The following is a 19,201-nucleotide window of genomic DNA, read 5'->3' as shown; positions in this document are numbered from 1 at the left end:
CCTTTGTGGTGATGGAGAGCAAACTGAGCGTTGAATGAGAGACTACACAGACAGCAGACTCCTTCCTGTATGCACATCGGTGCCAGTTCAAGTCAAGAATAAAGTGACAGTAACTCAAGCACAGTAAAACTGGATTAAGCATACATTTATATGTAATTCCTGCCCTGTGCTTCTTTTTTTTCCCAGCTTTTAATTTGCAAGGTATTGGAGGAAGGAGTTGTTTGTGCTTTTATACGGGACTGCCTACCTGATGTCACAGAGAATTGAAAGCAGAGTAAGGAAAATGCAAACACAGTGTTATTCTGAAAGTCAAATTTTCACAGCTGCTTTTGGATGAGTTTTTAAAATGACACAGAAATCTGAGTTGTCACCTGCTGAAAAAGAAAAAAATGGATAAAACTGCAACTAGTAAATGGGTGTGAATTTATTTCCGTCAGATTATTTACAGAGTAATAAAAAGTAAACGTACAAATCTGGAAGTGGGCAAACCTACTATAGGTTTCTTGGAGTATGGGATGTGAATGCCTCATGAAGAACAGAGCGGCTGCATTGGGTTGTGGGAGTGTGTTAGGCAAGAAGTGAGTGACAAAAAGTTTGGAGGAGGGTTTGGAGGAGGTGATGGGGTGGATGTGGAGTTGGGATGGGGGAATCGAGCAGAGCCGCAGCTTGCACAGGCAGCGAGCGGGTCCAGGAGGGCTGAGCAGGGGCAAGGCTTCAAGCTGTTCACAGTGCTCTGGGAGTTTCAGCACATTCTTGGATGAATTAAAATTATTTTGACAGTACAACTTATATGGAGATCCACAGATGGATGTTTCTCAGGCATAGCCTTAACACGGGGAGATGCCTTGCTGGTATCGGTGTCACACAACAGGTTATGTTTTGATACCAATCAGTAAACGTCGCCTTGCCCACGTCGCCTAGCCTCAAGCGTCGCAGTCCCAGGGACAACACTCCCTGTGTGAATCCGGATTGTGTTCCAGCCCCGTTTGTGCACGTTTACACTGTGTGAGGACCCAGCGCGTGCCTCCAGCATTTCCACGGTGCCATGCGAGCCGGGAGGGCTGAGGCGAAGCACGGCATCACCTCGCTGGGGAGAAGGCCGTGATCCCCTCCAAAGAGCCAGGCTGCCTCCTGGAAGCCTTGAGGGGGGATTGTTGGGTTTCTCCTGGCTTTTTTTTGGTCCCTTGCTGCCAGGGACCGAGCTTGTTTTTTGGGACTGGGCACCTGGGGGGGTGAAGCAGCGCCACGTGGCCGTTTTGGGGATCAGATCCCCTTGTCTCCAGCTTTATTTCCGAGCAGCAGCCAGCGGGCGGTGCACGACTTCGCAGCTTTCTTCCCCCCCCCCCCCACCCCGAGGGCTGCCCGCAGATGCCACCTCACGGCCCCGCGGAGCCTTCATCCCCCTACCCCTCTCCTCCTCCTCCTCCACCTGCTCCCCGCGCCGCCCCTAGCGGCTGCCGCCAGCCCGGCTCCCGACCCCTTTGTTCCTCCGAGCACCCCCCAAAAAACCCCTCCCCGGCTCCTTTTCGGCTCCCCTCAGCCCCAAACCCGCCCCGGTTGCGCTCGGAGGGCGGGTCCCGGCGGCTCCCCGAGGCGGGGCCGCCCGCGGCCGAGCGAGGGCCGGGCCGGGCCGGGCCGGGCCCATCCGCGCCGTCCCTGCCGGAGCCCCGGAGCCGCCGCTGGAGCGCGGGGGCTGCCCCCGGCCCGCGGCGCCGCCGAGCGGTGAGGGGAGCCCCGGGGGGAGGCGGTGAGGGGCCGGGGGGGGGGGCTCGGGGAGAAGCCGAGGGAGCCGAGCGGGGCCTTTGGTGCCCCGGCAGCCGGAGGGAGGCGGCCCGGCCCGGGGCTTTTTCTCCCCCCCCTCAGTGAGAACAATGCGGCCTCGCCGAGAGCCCGGCGCGTCCCGGTCCCGGCTCTTTTTTTGTGTGTGTGTGTGTGTGTGTATTTTTTGTATTTTTGTGTTTTTGTTTGTTTGTTTTTTTTTGTCCTTTTTCTTCGGGTTCGCTTCGCCGCTGCTCCGCTCCGGCCACCTGCAGCGCCCCGGGGAGCGCCGCGCCGCGCTGCGAAGCCTCCGGGAGCCGCACCGGGATCGGGCTTGGGGGCTTTTTTTTTTTTTTTAGCCCCGTTTAACTCTTATTTATTTACTTGTTTATTTATTTATTTTATTTTTCAGCCCGAAAATAAAACTTAACAGCTTCCTGCGTGCCCCCGGCAGCGGCGGCTGAATTGGGGGTGACGCCGGTTTGGCTCCGCTGTGGTCACCCGGGGCTATCTGCCAGCCCCATGGGTGTCCCCGTTGGGATTTTCCCCCTTTTTTTTATTTTTATTTTTATTTTTATTTTATTTTTTTTCCTTGTTGCTGCTTATGGGGTGCAGGGCGAGCTTGGGGCCGCTCACCTCAGCCTCACCGCGGCGTTAGCCCAGAGGAGCCGCAGCAGAAAGCTCCAGATGAAGAAGTTTGATCCTGGGGGGAGGAGGGCTCCGACCTCCCTTATGCTGCCAAAAATGCCATATTTAATCTCTTTTCTTTCCAGGAACGGCGAGGGGGAGAGGAATTGAGATTTAACCATCGGCTCCAGCAGCCCCTCGAGGTTGCCCTCTCGGCACCATGAGGCCCCGGCACGTGGCGGCGCCCACGGCCACGGCGCTGCTGCTGCTGCTCCTGCTGTGGGCCCAGCCGGCTGCCGGCTGCAACAAGGCCCTGTGTGCCAGCGATGTCAGCAAATGCCTCATCCAGGTAGGGTCAGTAGGTTTTTGGAGCCTTGTCTCTTCGTTAGCGATGCTTGATTAGCAGGCAGGGCTACCTAAGAATGGACCCGTGAGGTGAATGAGGGGGCAGTGGGTGTTAAACACGAGTCCAGCCTTCATATGGTCAGCTCCAGCTTCTTTAAACCATTTCTTAGTACCCCTTGGTAGACTGGGAAAGGAAAAGCAGAGAGCACAGATACCATATGCTAGTAAGTCATTCAGTAAATGTACAATTACGATCTGAAAAACGATGCGGAGGTGGCATGAAGCATCTCCATGTGCACTTCATTCTGTATAAATCTTATTTATCTGGTTTGTGCATAAAAATAGTTGCCAGATTCACAAGCGCACCCAGCAGAATGAAGACTGGCTGTCGGCTGAGCCACCTTCTTTGTGGCTTCTACACCACCATCGCTTTAAATTAAAAATAAATAAGGATAGTAAAGAAAAAATGCTGCTTCTCCTAGCTCAGCCATTGTCTATAGAGTTGTTAAATGTGTGGGCGAGAGAGGAGCTTTTGACTTTCTCCTTCTTGAAGACGGTGCTGGTGTTTGTGTAGATGTGCCAGCCATCCTTCCCTTGCGTTTTTTCGTGCCACCTCCAGGCGTGAAGCCTGCCCAAAGTAAGGGGGTTCGCTTGACCATCACATCACGCGGTTCCCTGTCCTATTTTCACAACCCTCCCAGCTTGGCACGAGCCACGGCTTGCAGCCGAGAGAGGAGCAAGCAGGACGTGGCGTTTGCCAGCTGCAGGCAGGACGTGGGGCTGTGCCTGGCTGAGCAGAGCGGGGAGGCAGAAGAAAAAGCGCCCTGAAAAGCACACGGTTAATGTAAATATTTCTTGCCAGCATTGCTAGAAGTCAGCACAGTCCTCACGGCCACTCCTCGCGAGCTGCTCTGCGTAAGGGTGGTCCCTACATAAATATTTATTTTGTTAGGTCCAGGATGGAGCATGAGATCAACAGCTCGCACGCATTCGGCTTGCGGCTTGCGTCTGGAGGGCCCTGGCTTCGCTGGTGCTTTCGTGTTGTGCTTTTTTGTTTTCTGTAAGCAAAGATCTGCAAGAAAATAGCTGGAGGCACCTCTCCGCATCAGCTTAGCCTGCGTGGAAACTTTGCAGCTCCCTGCAGTTGGTAGAGGAGCTGCGGGTGGGACCTACAAGCGTAGGCAGGGAGGGACCACAAAGTTGGTTCCCTCCAAGGCTTTGGATGCAGCTCCTTCCTGGGCCCCAGCGACTTGGGGTTGGGGTTAGGGTTGGTTTTGGGGTTAGGATTAGGATTAGAGTGGCTGTTGCATCGTTTCCCAGGTAGGCAGCTGACCCTGAGCCATGCCCCACGCCTGCATTCCAGGATCTTGCAGATCCCTCCGGTTAATGAAGTGGAGCGTGAGGCTCTGCCCTTCGTTCCCCTTAAAATCTCCCTTCCTCTGGGTCTTCACCTCCTGGGAATCTCAGGCCCAAGCTCCTCAGCATTTCCAAGACCTTTTTTTTTTTTTTTTTTTTGCCCCATGGTATGAAATAAACACCCCCTTTCCGCTTTGGGGCTGACGTATCTAAAGCTTGCTGCCGGCCCGCGTTCTGTAGCCGTAGTACGTAACACAGTTGGGTTAACAGCATTATTCCGGCTGGTTTGCTTCCAGGAGATTTGCTGTTATTAACTGTTCTAGGAAAAAAAAAAAAGAAGAAAAAACACATTAGCTCTTTTTCTTTCGCTCCCCCCTCCAGTTTGCAAAGAGGCTGCCAATGCCTTCAGGTCCTGTTTCTCACCGCGCCGAGAAAATAGCCTGTGTCGCTTCAAGAAAGCTTTGAAAAAATGCAGAAAAAAAAAAAAAAAAAAAAAAAAGAAATTCTTTTATTTGCTCTGCGGAACAGAAATATCTCGATTGTACAAACATGTCTGCTTCCTAGGCAGTGCCGTATTTTTAGGCTGGGAGGCTTATTTCTTGCCCAGCAAAATAGGTTCTCTGGTGCACCTTGGGCTGTTGGGGCTGGGCGGCTGCCAGCCCCGCTCATGAGTAATGCTTTCTTCCACTGACGCCTCGCCACCCCCGGCTATCGACAGGGAGCGTTCCTCCTCGGCTCCGCTTCGCCCCCGGCCCGTGGAAGCGTTCTTTGCCAGAGATGTGTCCTGTGCGGGTGTCCGGGGGGTGAGTCAGTCGGAGGAGCCCAGGAGGGGTGCAAGGAAATCATCTCCGTGCGAGGAAGGCGCGTACGGAAAAACACACGGAGACCGCCCGCGGAAGACCAGCTTGGCTGCCACTTCTTCCATCTTCCTCCTCCAAGCTAACAAAAAGAAGCAAACCAAAGTTAAATTTTTAAAAATCACAGTGTTCGTGAGCCCTCCCTGTAAAAACAACGTCGGTAAGATAGGTGGTCCGGACACATGGACACCAAGAAGATTTTTTCCTATTGCAAGTACAGGATTTAAGGTTACGCTTAGTTCTGTAACAATACTCTTCTCTTAGGCTCTCACGGTGCTGGTCTTTAGAGCTGAAACAGCTTGAATTCGGTGATTTCTCTGGCTTTGATTCATAATGTTGCATTTAATGGTTTATGGAGCATTACCTCCTCCCACACACTGGCTCGCTGGTGTTGCAACGTCTTTAATGAGTGTGAGGTTGTTTGCCTGGTTGTATTGTTGAAGAACAAATACATAGTTTTATTTCAACATTAATACATATTAATATTCCTTTCTGGCCCATCTAACCGTACTTTACTCGGGGCTGGTTTTAAAAGTTGCTCTATGCAGGCTTTTTTATTCCGGAGGCTGACACAATCTGTTTGTTGAGCTGTAAGATAAATATTTTAGAAATGCGTCATTCATTCACATAAGTCATCTTTCGGAGGCTGTGGCGTCTCCTCTTGTGGAAAACTTTGGATATCTCCTTAATGAGCCTGTTTTCCATCCTTCGCTTGGAAACAGCGGAGTAATAGGTGACATGAATAAACTTGGAGAGTGAAGAAGTCAGAAGCCTTGGTACTTTTCCACTCTGTAAATAAAATAAGGCTTAAGGCTGCGCATCGCAGGAACGCGTGTGGACAGAGAGCTCACACTCAATCCCCCAAAAGTGCAAACACTTCGGATTAAACTACCCAGGCAGTAGCTTCTCAGCATCGTGCAGAACACAGTAGTTTGGGCATTTGGTCTTTTTGCTGTCTTTAAGAGGATTTGTAATTCTTAAGCTGCGATGAAGCTAAGAGAATGATACCGGAATGAGGGATTTTTGTTTAACAAGTGAGGTTTTGCCCAGGGCGTAATCCAAGCCCATGGATTGTCATCCGCTAGCCGCGGTCTTTTGGCCAAACTGGAACTGCTGCTACGTGCTTGTGAGCCAGAGGAAGCACACCGCCTGGTTTTTAGATTTCCTCTGGACGTGGAGGATGTTTCCATGCTTCCAGTGCACGCCTTCAGCGGGGCTGCTAAACCTCTGCCTTCAGGTTTGGGTAATACGAAAACGGGGGTTGTCTTCTTGCTTCCAGGCCTTTGTGATTACAGAAAAACACACGTGCACACTGCTCTACTTTCTGGAAGCCGCTGAAGGCTTTGAAGTGCCCAGGGTGTTATTTTGCAGGAGGAGGGAGAAGGTTGTTTCCTTCAGAGCAAAAAGTAAATCAGCTGGACCTGGGATAAAAAATTGACATACAGTTACTGGCACTGCAGATGGAGAGCAAGGCGTAGCAAGCATCCAGAGATGCACAAAATGGTTTTGTCCAGCTGACTTAACCAAGTAAGTTCCTCTTAGCATCCAGGGATAGGTGTGATGGCAGGCATTGCACGTCCTCCGAGTATGTGCACTGTTTATGGTAACTTCCTTTTTTAGCTAAATTATAACTCCTGCTCGCTATTTATATATAAAGAAACATCCTTCTTTGAATTTCCTCTGGAAGAGGGAAAAGCATTCAAAGAACTTGTAGATTCAGGCACACAGAAGCAAACAGCTTCTCGTGAATAGGATTTTTTTCTCTTTTAAATGCTTGTTAGCTGACTTCAGGTCTCTGTTTAGAATTTAGTCTTTTTAAAAAAAAAACACTCACAAAAGATCCTTTTGTAAACTCGGATTGCTGCTTTGGCTACAAGTGCTTTACCATTTACTCACTCTGTGAGTGTCCTGAGCTCTTTTAGTTTGAGCTGGAGGAGGAATTGTTGTGCCCTGCTGGCGTTTCACGTCTGGGTCTGCTGCGGTGTAACACGCTGATGTGTTTTTCAGGAGCTGTGTCAGTGCCGCCCAGGGGAAGGGAACTGTTCCTGCTGCAAGGAGTGCATGCTCTGCCTCGGCACACTTTGGGATGAGTGCTGTGACTGCGTTGGTAAGTTCGCATTTGTTTTGCCTCTAAAACACAGACTTTTTGTCAACTTGTCATCAGTGCAAGCACGCAGCACCTGCTTTGTGGGATGGACGCTGTAGGGAGGTTTCTGACTGTGAGTTGGACCGACAGGTACCACGCAGGGACAATTTTAGCTTTGAGTTCCCCTGTGAATCTTCGGGATTAGTCGTAAATATGCATGGCCCAACTCTTCCATCGCTCTTCTGTTTGCCAAAAGAGCTCTTTCTGGAAGGTGAGAGAGAGGCATCGCGCTGTAGTAGGTGACAGCCCTGACAAGAACAGCATTGTTACTAGCAGATTGTGTTCAGAGCCCCAAGGTTTCCGCAAGTGAAAGCTGCCCCTGCTGAAGGAGGGCATGTTCTTGTTCTGCCTTGGGTTTTCAATGTGCTGAGAGCTTCATCCTTCTGTGGTTGCTGGAAGTCTCCTGCTGTTCACAATCCCTCTGGCTCCCACGAGGGGGGATGCATCCTGACTGCTGTACCTGAGCTCAGCTTCTCTGCCTGCTGGTTCTTCTCAGAGTCCATGAGGATGATGAGCTTCAAAGTGCTCTTTTTCACTGTTCTCTGCTTCTCCCATTCCATCACGATGTGAATATGACAAAATTGCTTCTTGCGTGGTTCTCACTCACTTACTCTTGCTTTCCATCCTGCAGGAAGCAGCAGCGTGGCACGCTCCCATCCTTAACCTCATTCTCCCCAGTGGCACAAAGTATTTTCAGCCCCTGCACCTGTTCTGGCTGTAAATTTAGGAGGAGGTCTTGAGTTTGGTTTTTCTATTTGAGCTGAAATCTTTTAATGGGCTCACTACAAAGTGATATATATTCTTTTTTCCCCCATCCCCTTTGCCCTTCCAACGTCTTCTTGCTTTTTGTAATGAAATACCAAAGAGCACTGTGGTCATGTTCAGTCGTGAGGGTGGGGAGGAGAGGAGGTGGCTTCCCTCCTCCAGAACAATGCATCATCTGCTGTAGGAAGCAAGGCTCAGCATGCAGATGTACTGCAGGAGGGGAAAGAACCTAGCTATTGGGATTGTGAAGAAAAAAAAAAGTCTACACATGGGGATTTTTGTTTCCAAATCCACAGGTTACTCCCTGTTCCGCTGCTGTTTCCTGTAGTGTTATCCAGGAGAGAAGCTAGCAAGGCTTTAGTTTCCGTTTCCCATCACTGGGTAGCCAAAAACATCTCCTGATGGTTCTGCTGGTGCCTCCGAACTTGTTGGCTGCGTGGTGTGGTCCTGCTCAGCAGGAATTATGCTTCCCTTTAACATAGGGTGGGGGTGAGAGGTTTCCCTGGCATTCTTGCTTCCCTTGTTTCTGCAGTCCATTTCTGCATCTTTCCATCCGTGCCCAAGGAAGATGGATTGGGAGTGCTTGGGAACGCAGGGTACAGCTCTGTGGCTGGCTGAAATCCCTGGGGGGGCTGTGATGCTGGTCGGGAGCTTAGATTTTCAGTAAGTCTGTACTGAGAGAGTTGGGTAAGAGGAAGGCAGGAAAGAAAGGAAAGTACCTAAATTGGCACGAATATTTTATTTATTTTTTTTTTTTACAGTGGAACACATCTGCATTTCCTTCCATGACAAGAGACCTAGCTCTAGCATAGTGTCTCAGTTATGTTTTAAAATCTAGTTACTGTATTTTGTCATAAATCATTGCCTTCCAAAGCAGTGATGTGGACATGTTTGTTCCTTACCAGTTGCTCGTAAGTTAAGCTCTTTATTTTCATTTTAACCAAAGCTACTGTACTGTAATTACACGTTAAAATACCATAACAAATGGTAAGAGGAAGGATCTTTGTGGAATGAGCAATTACCAGTGGCATGAGCAGTGGTTTCTTGGTTCATTATAAGATTGTATCTTCTTATTGGATTGATACACACACAAACTGCAATCATTTGATAAACATTCTTTCTGCTTTTATGCTTTTTTTCCTCCCCACATGTCTTTCTTATCAGTGAAAGCCACCTTCAAGTCTCACTTGACAGAGGTGGCTTCTGGAAAAGCTTGTTGGTTTCCCTTTCACAGCAATGTCTCTTGACATGTCTGTGCCACGTTGAGTCCTTCCTCATTAAATTTTGGATGGGCTTTCCTTATTACAAGTTTATTGTGAATATTCCAAGGGTTCCCTAAAAGGCGGTAATGCAGTGGTGTAAATGCTTAGTTCAAGCACGGAGTCCAAGAACATCTGTGAATAACAAGTTGTTTTATGAGGGGTAGCAAAATAAAGCGTTCGCAGTGGGAAGCTGGCTTAAGTGGAATTGTTTTTTAGTGTGACCTGATGTTCTTTGGAAGAGGCTTTTCCTTTTTTGCCAGTACTTGGCTCACCTTTCTACAGAAGTTGCCTGTCAGGTGCTGTTCCTGTTGCTAGATGTTGCTGGTAATGCTGACAGCACGCCTGAGTCCTGTCAGACCTCACGCTGAAATTGTTACAGGCAAACTTTGCTCGTTGTCCATTAGGGAAATATGCCGACTGAAATTGAAAAGATTGTGGTTTTGTGTAAAGTTCTGGTTAAACATGAGTTCTGAAGCTGGACTCCTGATGGGTCTACGGGGCAAGAGATGCTTTTCTGAGCGTGTGGGGCAGGTAGACTTCAAACATGTACATCCCATATGGCTTTGAAAGAAGAGTAGTGAAGGACTGGTTTGCTCTGCAGCTGTAGCTGGCTAAAACTATCTGTGAAACTACCCAAAATGATATCCAGATGTACGTGAGGAAAATAGATTTCTCTGTCTCTTGCCAGGTGACTTCTGATAGTATTTTATGGCTTCTGGGTTTAAATACCTCTGCAGATACAACTTTTATTTTCAGTTTTGGAGGTTTCAGTGTTTTGATGAGATGAAGATACCCTGCAGTTTCCTTGCTGGTAGTAAACAGTTGTGCTTAAATGGTTAATGAAAAACTGCCCCCTGCACACTGCACATCACAAAACTTGTCTGTAGGAACTGTCAAAGAGGATTGCAGAGGTGGACAATAGGCTTCAAAAAAGATTCCCCAGGAGATGGAGAAAAATGTGGAAGAGGTAGGCTGGAAATGAACGTTTTTGCCTGTAGCGATCCCTCCAACTAAGTAGAAAAGCCAGGAACACCTCAGCCGTGGCTAAGCAGGTGAAGTAATTCAGACTCCTGCTCGCTCCTGATACTGATCTTTGCACCCCTGGCAGGTGACTAGTAAGATCTAGTACGCTGCTGAAGCAAAGGAGATCGAATACTTGAATTGTGATCAAAAGCTTCGTGTACCTCCGGCCTTGTCAAGATGCTATCTGGGTTCAGTCGGGAGCTTCCAGTCCAGATTCGTGCCGCTATCGATTACGCCGCGCTTTGTCTCCTTTCCCAGGGGGAACAAACCTTCCGCTGAACTCCTCGTGATCTGATATGTAATGCTAGAGCATGGAAAGAGAAGTGAAAAAGAGGGTTTTTTTCTTTTCTCTTGGATCTCACAGGTCGCAGGCGTGTTTTTTTGTGTAACTCGCTCTCTCGTTCCTCTGCAGGCATGTGCAACCCTCGCAATTACAGCGACACGCCGCCAACGTCCAAGAGCACTGTAGAGGAGCTGCACGAACCGATCCCTTCGCTGTTCCGGGCGCTCACGGAAGGGGATACCCAGCTGAACTGGAATATTGTTTCCTTCCCCGTTGCAGAAGAACTGTCGCACCACGAGAACCTCGTTTCCTTTTTAGAAACAGTCAACCAGCCGCAGCATCAGAACGTCTCTGTGCCGAGCAACAACGTCCACGCACCTTACTCTAGCGACAAAGGTAAATGAGCAGAGGGTGAGAAATTCCCGGCACTTCCTCCGGTCTCTTCCAGGAGCTTTCTCAGGGCATCTTCTGTGCTGCTCTGTGCTAGCTGCTTCTTTTCCCATATAACATACCTAAAAAGTTGAGGCTAATTCTGAGCGTGACATAAGAAGGAGTGAAGCAAAAGCATTGAGGAACCTGGAGGATGATGTTAAAGTGACCGAGGGTCTTAGGAGACACTGAATGATGCGAGTTTGTCACCTGTATAGCTCCTCCTGTAGCATGAGGCAGTTTGTTCAGATAATTTCACGGGCACCAGCAGGTAATGTCCTTTGAAGCAGACACCTGGAGCTTAGGAGACAGGACTGGCCAAAACTGAACCCACCTCACCGTGTCAGTGCAGCGCTAGGTGACTGAAATGCACGGCTTCAGAGGCGTGAGGAAGCAACGTGCCACAAACCACGGCACCTGGGCTGGGTGTTTACTCCTGAGGTCTGAGCTGGCATGACTTGAACTCCGTCCGGTTTGTGGAAAATCCAGCATTTATAGTAAACCTGAGTAAGATTAGCAAGGTGAGGAGGGATTTGACAGAGAATTTTAAAAATAAGTACTTTGGGGTTGCAGGCTTTCAACTTATATAAGGACTTCCTGCCCTTATTTATATATATGTCTATGTAATTATATTTATTTTATACATACATATAAAATATATTTCCACCTTCAGTTTGGAGGACACACTCCAGAGTATTGTGTGCTGGGTGAGAGAGTAAAAGATGAGAAGTTTGAGGCATGACAGCAGTGGGATAAGAAAACTTCTCAGTGCCTCTCAGTTTCTATACTAAACCTGAAATACTCTTTCGTGCAAATCATTACATCAGACTTAAAGGACTCTTACAAACAGCTCTCAGTAAGATTGCTGCTTAACAGGGGAAAAGAGCATCTGATTTGTTTTATTGTAGTGTAATTAATGCTTTGCTTCCTTCCCAACACACACTTTTAAGCACTAATAACCCCACGTGTCGCTGTTGTGATGGCGCTTTTATCTTATCAAGGCAAGATACTGATGGACGTGCTGCTTTTCCATGCCATCGTGAACCTTTGACCTAGTTATGTCTCTGAGCAGGCCTGCTATTGATTAAACGGAACCGTAATGGCAACTTTTCTAACTTCCTTTGGTTAAGGCATGGTAGAAAAAGAAATTAATTCCAGAACCGGGAAGCCAGATGGTCAGCAAACATCTCATTTGCGAGCCTTTGACGTTATTAAAACGCTTGGTCACCATTCTGAGAGCGATGCAGAAAGCCACGTTAAATGGCAAGCCACAAAAAGCCATGTGTGCAAACACGACAGCATTTCAGGAGGTAAATTATACTTGGAAAAAAAACCTGTGCTTGGAACAACCTTGAATGTAGCCCGCTGTACTTAGGTAGAGCAGCCGGATGGCCGTTCCCCGACAGCCCTTTCCTCCCGCACCAGCAGGACGGGCTAATGATAGCTTTGGATTAAACTTGGAATTGGGATTGCATCTCAAGGGTGTGGAGGAGTTCTGAGTTTAACAACACAGAAAATACGTAACTGCAATTTTTTTTCGCCGTCAAAAGTCTCCTTCGTCTCATTTGCTAAGGACCTGGTAGAGATGAGGCTGGGAGAGCTTCCACTGGAAGGATGGCGTTCCAAAACCAACAGTTATATTTGGAAATAGCTTCCAAATACCTCGGGTTTTGGGGCTTCAGGAGACACTTAGAAGAGAAATAAATGTCAGAGCCATTTCTGTAACCTCTGGCTCTGCCTCCTCCATCTTCGGGATCAGTGAAGAATAGGAAAAGGTAGAAAAATGGCTTTCAATTTCTTATACTTTTAAATACGTCACCCTGTTGTGGAGTTGTGCTAAGGTTTGCTTCTAAAAACTCTGAGTTGAGGTGTGGGAACAAGAGGTGGAAAGAAAAATTAGCTGCCGGCCTCGGGCAGTTGATGTTTTTGGTATGGTGGAAGCAAGGACACGTGGCCAGCTGCCTCTGGTGTGCTGAACGTTACGCCGCCCGTGCGGTGCCACTGTTGCTAAAACATTTTGACTGAGTTTATGGGGGAAGCAATGACTGAGAGGTGGAGGGGTAGGAGGTGAAGTGCCCGAGAGCCTGGTTAGAAGGAGGGAGGGAGCCCAGGAAGTTGCAGGAGCCTGGCGGCTGCTTCCCATGCAGAGCTGGGTCCCATAATCACGTCGCTGTGGTTTAACAAGCCAGCACGTGGGAGAAGAAGCGCTGTGGGAGAGGATGGGGCGGTGTGCACGCGGGGCTGCCTGCTCAGTCGCAGGAAACACAAATTTTGCCTGCAGCTGAAGAAACTGCAGACGGCCTCCGTGCCCTTCCCTGCTTGCCAGACACGCTGCTAGTCCTAGCGGCAGATCTTGCAGATGGAGATGCCTTCCGGATGGCGGTTGTCTTTAAGGCCGTGGCATTCGGGGGCTTTGAAAAAAATCCCCCTGTGAGCGGGAACACAGATGCTTTCTGTTTTCTCCCTCGCTATTTTGGGCTGCTTCTGCGGAGCCGTGCGTGCTTTGCTCCAGCGTGGTGCGCTGCCAGCAGCCCCTCTTCTTTTGTTGCCTGTAAAGGGAGAGATGAAGATTTTGGTCAGGGGACAGCAGGCTGCGCGTTGCCCTATGGAAAACATCCCCAAATTTGGAGAGGCTCGGCCTATAAATACCCCTCGCCTCTGATTTTAATTTCAGCCCGCCCTCGCGCGGGGATCGGCGTGAAGCTGCTGTGGGCCGCCAGACTTGCTCTCTGCAGCCCTGGGCGGCTGCCAGGAAAAGCAGCGCCGGCTTTTGGGGAACCGAAGGTCTTTGTGCATGGCGGTGGGGAGCCACCGGGCCCCAGGAGGAGGAGGAGGAGGAGGAAAAGAAGGAAGAAGGCTGCGGATCAGCGCCAAGGGGGGATGCAGCAGGATGTAAAGCATCCCTGCCCTGCCTCAGCCTACCACAGCTACCACCTCGAGCTTCCCCTATTATTATTACCCTAACGAGTGCCTTCCCTCCCCTCCGGTGAAGGTGGAGCTCTTCGTATCGGTGGCTTCAGGCGTTGGAGCCACTGCTCACCGTGGTTATGAATCTGGGGTTGCATCTGAGCTTTCTTCTTCTTCCTTTTGGCTTTGCTTTTAGCTGATACCCTCGGAGCTCTGAGCAGCGGGTTGAGATGGTTGAACGAGCCGAAGCACTGCAGATGATGACAGGATGTTGGCAGGAGGGAGAGGGGGAAGTCAGATAATCTTTTGGCAGCTGATGAAACAAAATCTGCTTTGTAGTTTGAGGGTTTCCGACTCAAACTGCTCGGTGACACGGCGCATGGTGGCAGCTCTGGGCCCAGGCTTCCCGCGAGTGCCAGCCAGGTAGAGGAGGTCTGGCAGGGCCGTAAAGGGCATCGGCCTCTGAAGCTGTGCCAAGAAGATACTGAAAAAATGCTGCTTTTGTTGTTTTTTGACTTCTAACAGGTGATATGGCAAAAAAGAGCTAGGGAGCTGGCAGCCTCCTGCCGCTCCTCTTCCCCTTCCCTGTCCATCCCTTTTATCTACACCCAGGGAGGCAGCAGTGCCTGCCTAATTAAGTTTGTTCAACAATTTAAATACTCCCCCAGATCCCCACTGAGCCAGCACTTTTGGTTGGTCGAAGTTCTTTTTTTACGACCCTGTTTCTGCAGCCTGTGAAGGGGGATTTCATGCTTGGTGTGAGGAGCTCTTTCCAAAATTTGGCGTCTGGGCGGAAACACCGGCTCTGCTGAGGAGGAGCAGGGCTGTGTAGCTGCGTGTAGCTCCGTGTGCTCTGCTCTTTGGGTTACAGCCCTGCTTTTTCCACAGGCTGTCCCTGTGCCCTGAGCCACCGACGCAGAGCACGTGTGGGCTGCATCGCACGGAGCAGGAGACTGCAACTTCAGCCAGGGGTAGTTCGGTGTCGTTGATTTTTGCGGCCTAAAAATTACGTATTCCAGCTTTTTTTCCAAGGTTGTTTTGCTGCTGTTCAGCCACGAGAGGCTGTGCCTTCTGCAGCTAGTCCGGAGATTAGGGGCAGTCAGGTGGAGGTGGCGCCTCCAAAGCTGATTTCGCAGCGAGAGATTTGGATAATGCCCTCGGTAATATGCGGTAAGTTTTGGTTAGCCCTGACGTGGGCAGGCGGTCGGGCTCAGAGATCTTTGTAGGTCCTTTCCTACTGAACTCTTCTAATCCCAGCTAATCCAGGAAGATTTAGGAGCGCCTGTGGCAGAAGCTCTGGGCCTCCATTTGATGCCTGAGAACCTCCTGTGAGCAGTGAGGGGGACAGAAACGGGGCTGCCCTGGTATCCTGGGACTGTTTGGTGTACGAGGGTGCCTGCTGGGCTTTATTTTCAAGGGCTGTAGAAAGAGAAGTGCCAAGAACGGGACGGGACTTAGGCAGCCACTGCGTTTTTTGTTGACATTCCCAGCAGTACTTCAAGTTCTCCGAGATTTCTTGAATAACTGCAGCTTTACTCACAGCACAGCTTTCCTGAGAGCTGAGAACTGCTTCAGCTATGGCTCCGCGCTTCCTCCTCAGGGCTCCTCATGCCTCTCGCTTTGTGCGTGGTGCCTGCGAGAAGGTTGTCAGCTCAGAGCCTGAACAAAGCAGCCAACACTCCCTTGCTTTCAGTGGGCTGGCAGCATGAAAGCTGTGGTTAACAGCTGCATCGCGCCTGGCATCCTTTGGTTGCTTCCCCTTCTCCATAATCACTATAAAAAAAGAAAAACAACAATGAAACCAACACGGTCTGATTTATTATGTCTGTTTGGATCACATTTTCCTAATCCACCTGGGGTGTAGGTCAGTATGTTTCTTCTGGGTCCACACACTTCAAGCAGAAAGAGGCTAGAAAGCCTCCTGCTGCTCCCAGCTCACAAGTCCTGGGGGTAAATGTCCTGCAGTCAAGATCCTTTGGAGGATGAAGAGTTATCTGTGGGGTAATCACAGGCGCAGCAGAGAGAAAAGTTGGAGGGAGCCGTCAGCTCGGGGACTTGGAAGCCGGCCGTGGAGGGCTGCTTTTTGTTTTGGAGCTGTGGTAAAAGCCTCAGCTCCGGTTTTGGGTTACACCACCAAACTTCAGGGCATTTCAAGCCACTGAACAACAAAGAGAGCGCTTAGACAACAAGGCAGAGAGGATTTCCTAATCGTCATAGTAAAACTGGTGCTGCTGAAGACAATAATTAAAAAAGCGTGCTGTTTGAAGCCAAGGAAAACGGGGCTCTGTGGCTCTAGACGCACTGATTAAATGTGGTGTGAGAGTAGTGTTGAACCAGGGGGGCGAGGAGAAAATGTTTATACTTAAATGAGTGGGGTTTGATGTTTTTAAAACAACTTCTCTGAAATGTAAGTATTTTGTGATAACATACAAAAACTGCCAGCAACAGCAAAAGTGGTATCTTAATGCTAAAGATTGTACCTCCAGAGGACACGTGCTGGTTTGTTATTTCAGCGTAGCTCATCCTAGCAGACAACAGACTGAGTTGTAGACACTGAGAACTTAAAATTGACAGATCTCACTCCCCTAGGGTCTCTGCCTCCTCTCTCTGCTTTCCCTATCGCCTTTTTTTCCCTTTATGCTTCATAGTCATGATGATTGCACTCCTACCTCGAAAGCTATATGTGTAATTAATTTTTAACTGACCTTTTAAAGTACCTTAAGACCTTTAAAACCATTTTTTCCCCCTCTTGGTTTAGAACACATGTGTACTGTGGTGTATTTTGATGACTGCATGTCAATACATCAGTGCAAGATCTCTTGCGAGTCCATGGGAGCGTCCAAGTACCGATGGTTTCACAACGCCTGCTGTGAGTGTATCGGCCCAGAATGCATCGACTACGGCAGCAAAACTGTAAAATGCATGAACTGTATGTTTTGAAGCAGGAAAAGTGAAATACAGTACTATGGAGGCCAAAGTAATCCCTCGCAGTTCCGAGCTGGGGATTGGAAAACACTGCCTTGTGGTGGAGTGCCTACTGGTTGCAACTAAATGTAGCTGGTTGAAAAAAGATGTATAAAATTTGAAACTTTTTTCCTTTTTTTGTTTTTTAATTCAAGCAAGGCTAACTTGTAGATGTTTTGACATTACGTTTTAAGTTTATTTTTCTTTGTTTCTGTTCGAATGGTACAGCTGTGCTCATCCTTGCTGTTCTGATTTGCTTTCCTCTGATTTGAAACTATCGACTGTATTGGTTTTCAGGAGGTAATACTAGAGCTAGTAGTTAGGGTAGGGAAGCCTTAAGCACGTGGTAATGAGATTCCCATCGTCTAAGTTCAACAAGTAATTAAAAGGATACTGAGTTGAAGAGGGAGAGTTCTTTAGGTTTTTATTTTCAAATCTTATTACCTTTCAGTTTCTGAGCGTAGCCTTTTATTGTGAAAACGGTATTTGAAGAATAAGTAATGCTTTCCCTTCAAATTCAAAATGTGGGCTGTCATGGATAAAATCCTAGCTTCTTAGAAGGGCTGCCCAACACAACACTGTATGGGACACTTCTACAAGTTTTGTTTGCCCTGCACTTTTCAGTACGTTGGGAACTGAAAAAAAATCTTTTCAGTCTTCTTGAATACGTTAGGTGCAGTTGCATCTCCCTCTTTTTGCACTGTTCTCTAGGGACGCTTAATTTCTGAACATTCGGTGCAGCAAAGGGAACATGAAAGTTTATTATGAATTTAATGACTAAGTGAATAAAGAAGAATGAAACAGCGTGAACTAGCAGGTGCTATGGTTGAGCAGTTGGCAGCAGACACCTTCACATTTAGTTTGCTCTGAATATTTATTCCAAAACTTAATCCTTTTTTTTTCCCTTCAGATGTTGTCATTGAAGATGTGTCCTCAAAGGCAAAGTGAGGGTGTTCTGGGTACAGAACCTTGTCCATGTCTGTAAAAAAGAATTGTAACATGTTACATGGTGATTGTTAGGACCCAATGAAGTCTCCACTGATCATGGTACTGAGTACAGGAATAAAGTGCGTGAGTAGTTTAGGATCAGCTTCTGGTATTTATAATGGTGTATTTTTTAACTCCTTGTTTTTTTAATGCATATATGCGTTTATCTATATGCACACACAAAGAATTTGACTAGTCCTGTTTCTCTCACTAACCTCAGTCCAGAGGGATTCCACTGTTTCTAGTCACTCCTGTGTATCTGTACCGTGTACAAATGAAAGCAGTCATTTTACATTTATTTTACTGAAAGGTTGCCTGGGTGGTTTTTTCATACAGCTCTTTCAACAAGCCAATATATAAATAACTCTTGTGAAATAACGTTACTTTCTTCAGTCTCTTTTCCAGCTGTAAAGAAGTACTTGAAAGATGACAGTTTGTTTTGAACTAGCAGATAACGGAGTACCGGCATACTTTAAACTTGCAATTAAGTGATAAAAAGTTGTAGATGTGAATAGAAGAACCTAGCTTGTAATGAAGGAGTTGATCTTTGCATATCTGACGATTCATGTTATCTTTTCTTTTTCCTGATTTCCTTAAAATGAATGAGAGAAAGAATATGTTAGGAGCAGCTGTGCCCGCTTCTGGCTGGAGGACGATGCGTTGTTCTTCACCAATTCAGAAGGCACGTAGTGAGCATTCCTGCAGGTCGCTAGCATGTTTAAGACTTCAAAATGTTAAATTATTTGAAACGCTACCGTAGTTCAGAATCTTCTATGAGAGGAAAAACAAAACAAAATAAAACAGAGCTGATGTTTCTGGGTAGGCACGTGCTGTCGTGGATCTGTGACACCGACTCCGCTCACATCACCAGGATTTCACTGAGGTCAAGTCAAAGGAACAGCGAGGGTGGAGGAGACTTGCCTAACACGTGTCTGGGAAACCCTGGGGGAACAGCATAAAATTGTAAATAGATCGGTCTGTGTAATGGCCTGAGAGTAGGTAGTGAGGATGCACACTTTCTGGGGCTTGCCTTATTTTTGTAATTCTTAATGCTGTCTAGAGTTTGCTGTAAGCGTTGCGTGTATGCTAATGTCATACAGCAATAGCAAATGTATTTTATTACGATGAGTGTTTTAAGAGGTATTTTAATAAAAAGACATTACTGTTTCTTGTGTTTTCATTCTCGTGATTTTGTCAAGGCAAATGTTACCAGGAAGCATAGTATAAAAGTTACTAATCTGAATGAGTGCAAAGACTTTAAAATAGCGTACCTCCATAACTCTCAAGGGAGTTGTACAGGCACCCACCCTCTTTGAGGGTTTTGAGAGAGCATTTCTCATCACCCCCTCTCCCCATTGAAACTAAGTCGTGGTGCAGTCAGGACTGGGAGAAACAGAGGCCGTGGGGAGCGCAGGCCCTTTTTTCAAGTTCTGCCAGTTTTTCTTCACCTCTGAAGGACCGGGTGTTTCATGACAATACCAAGTTCAACTCT

The 19,201-nt window shown here is 48.1% G+C and overlaps 1 protein-coding gene across 1 annotated transcript; it reads left to right on the top strand.

Moving 5' to 3' along the window:
- The first annotated feature begins 1,562 nt into the window (after positions 1-1,562).
- TWSG1 (twisted gastrulation BMP signaling modulator 1) lies at positions 1,563-18,876 on the top strand. The gene is made up of 5 exons (XM_027452057.3): positions 1,563-1,722; positions 2,532-2,734; positions 6,951-7,050; positions 10,552-10,818; positions 16,517-18,876. The coding sequence occupies exons 2-5, from the start codon at positions 2,606-2,608 to the stop codon at positions 16,696-16,698; spliced, it is 678 nt and encodes a 225-aa protein (XP_027307858.1). The 5' UTR covers positions 1,563-1,722; positions 2,532-2,605; the 3' UTR covers positions 16,699-18,876.
- Positions 18,877-19,201: the final 325 nt, after the last annotated feature.

The sequence above is a fragment of the Anas platyrhynchos genome, chromosome 2 (assembly GCF_047663525.1).
Source record: "Anas platyrhynchos isolate ZD024472 breed Pekin duck chromosome 2, IASCAAS_PekinDuck_T2T, whole genome shotgun sequence".
NCBI classification, from domain to species: domain Eukaryota; kingdom Metazoa; phylum Chordata; class Aves; order Anseriformes; family Anatidae; genus Anas; species Anas platyrhynchos.
Note: the sequence above shows the minus strand (reverse complement) of the source record. Positions and strands in the feature narration are given on the sequence as shown.

Excerpts from the sequence above, each read along its gene's own strand:
- TWSG1 (XM_027452057.3), top strand. The coding sequence starts at position 2,606 with ATGAGGCCCCGGCACGTGGCGGCGCCCACGGCCACGGCGCTGCTGCTG. Across the intron at positions 2,735-6,950 it reads TCAGCAAATGCCTCATCCAG|GAGCTGTGTCAGTGCCGCCC; the intron begins GTAGGGTCAGTA and ends TGTGTTTTTCAG. Across the intron at positions 7,051-10,551 it reads TGAGTGCTGTGACTGCGTTG|GCATGTGCAACCCTCGCAAT; the intron begins GTAAGTTCGCAT and ends GTTCCTCTGCAG.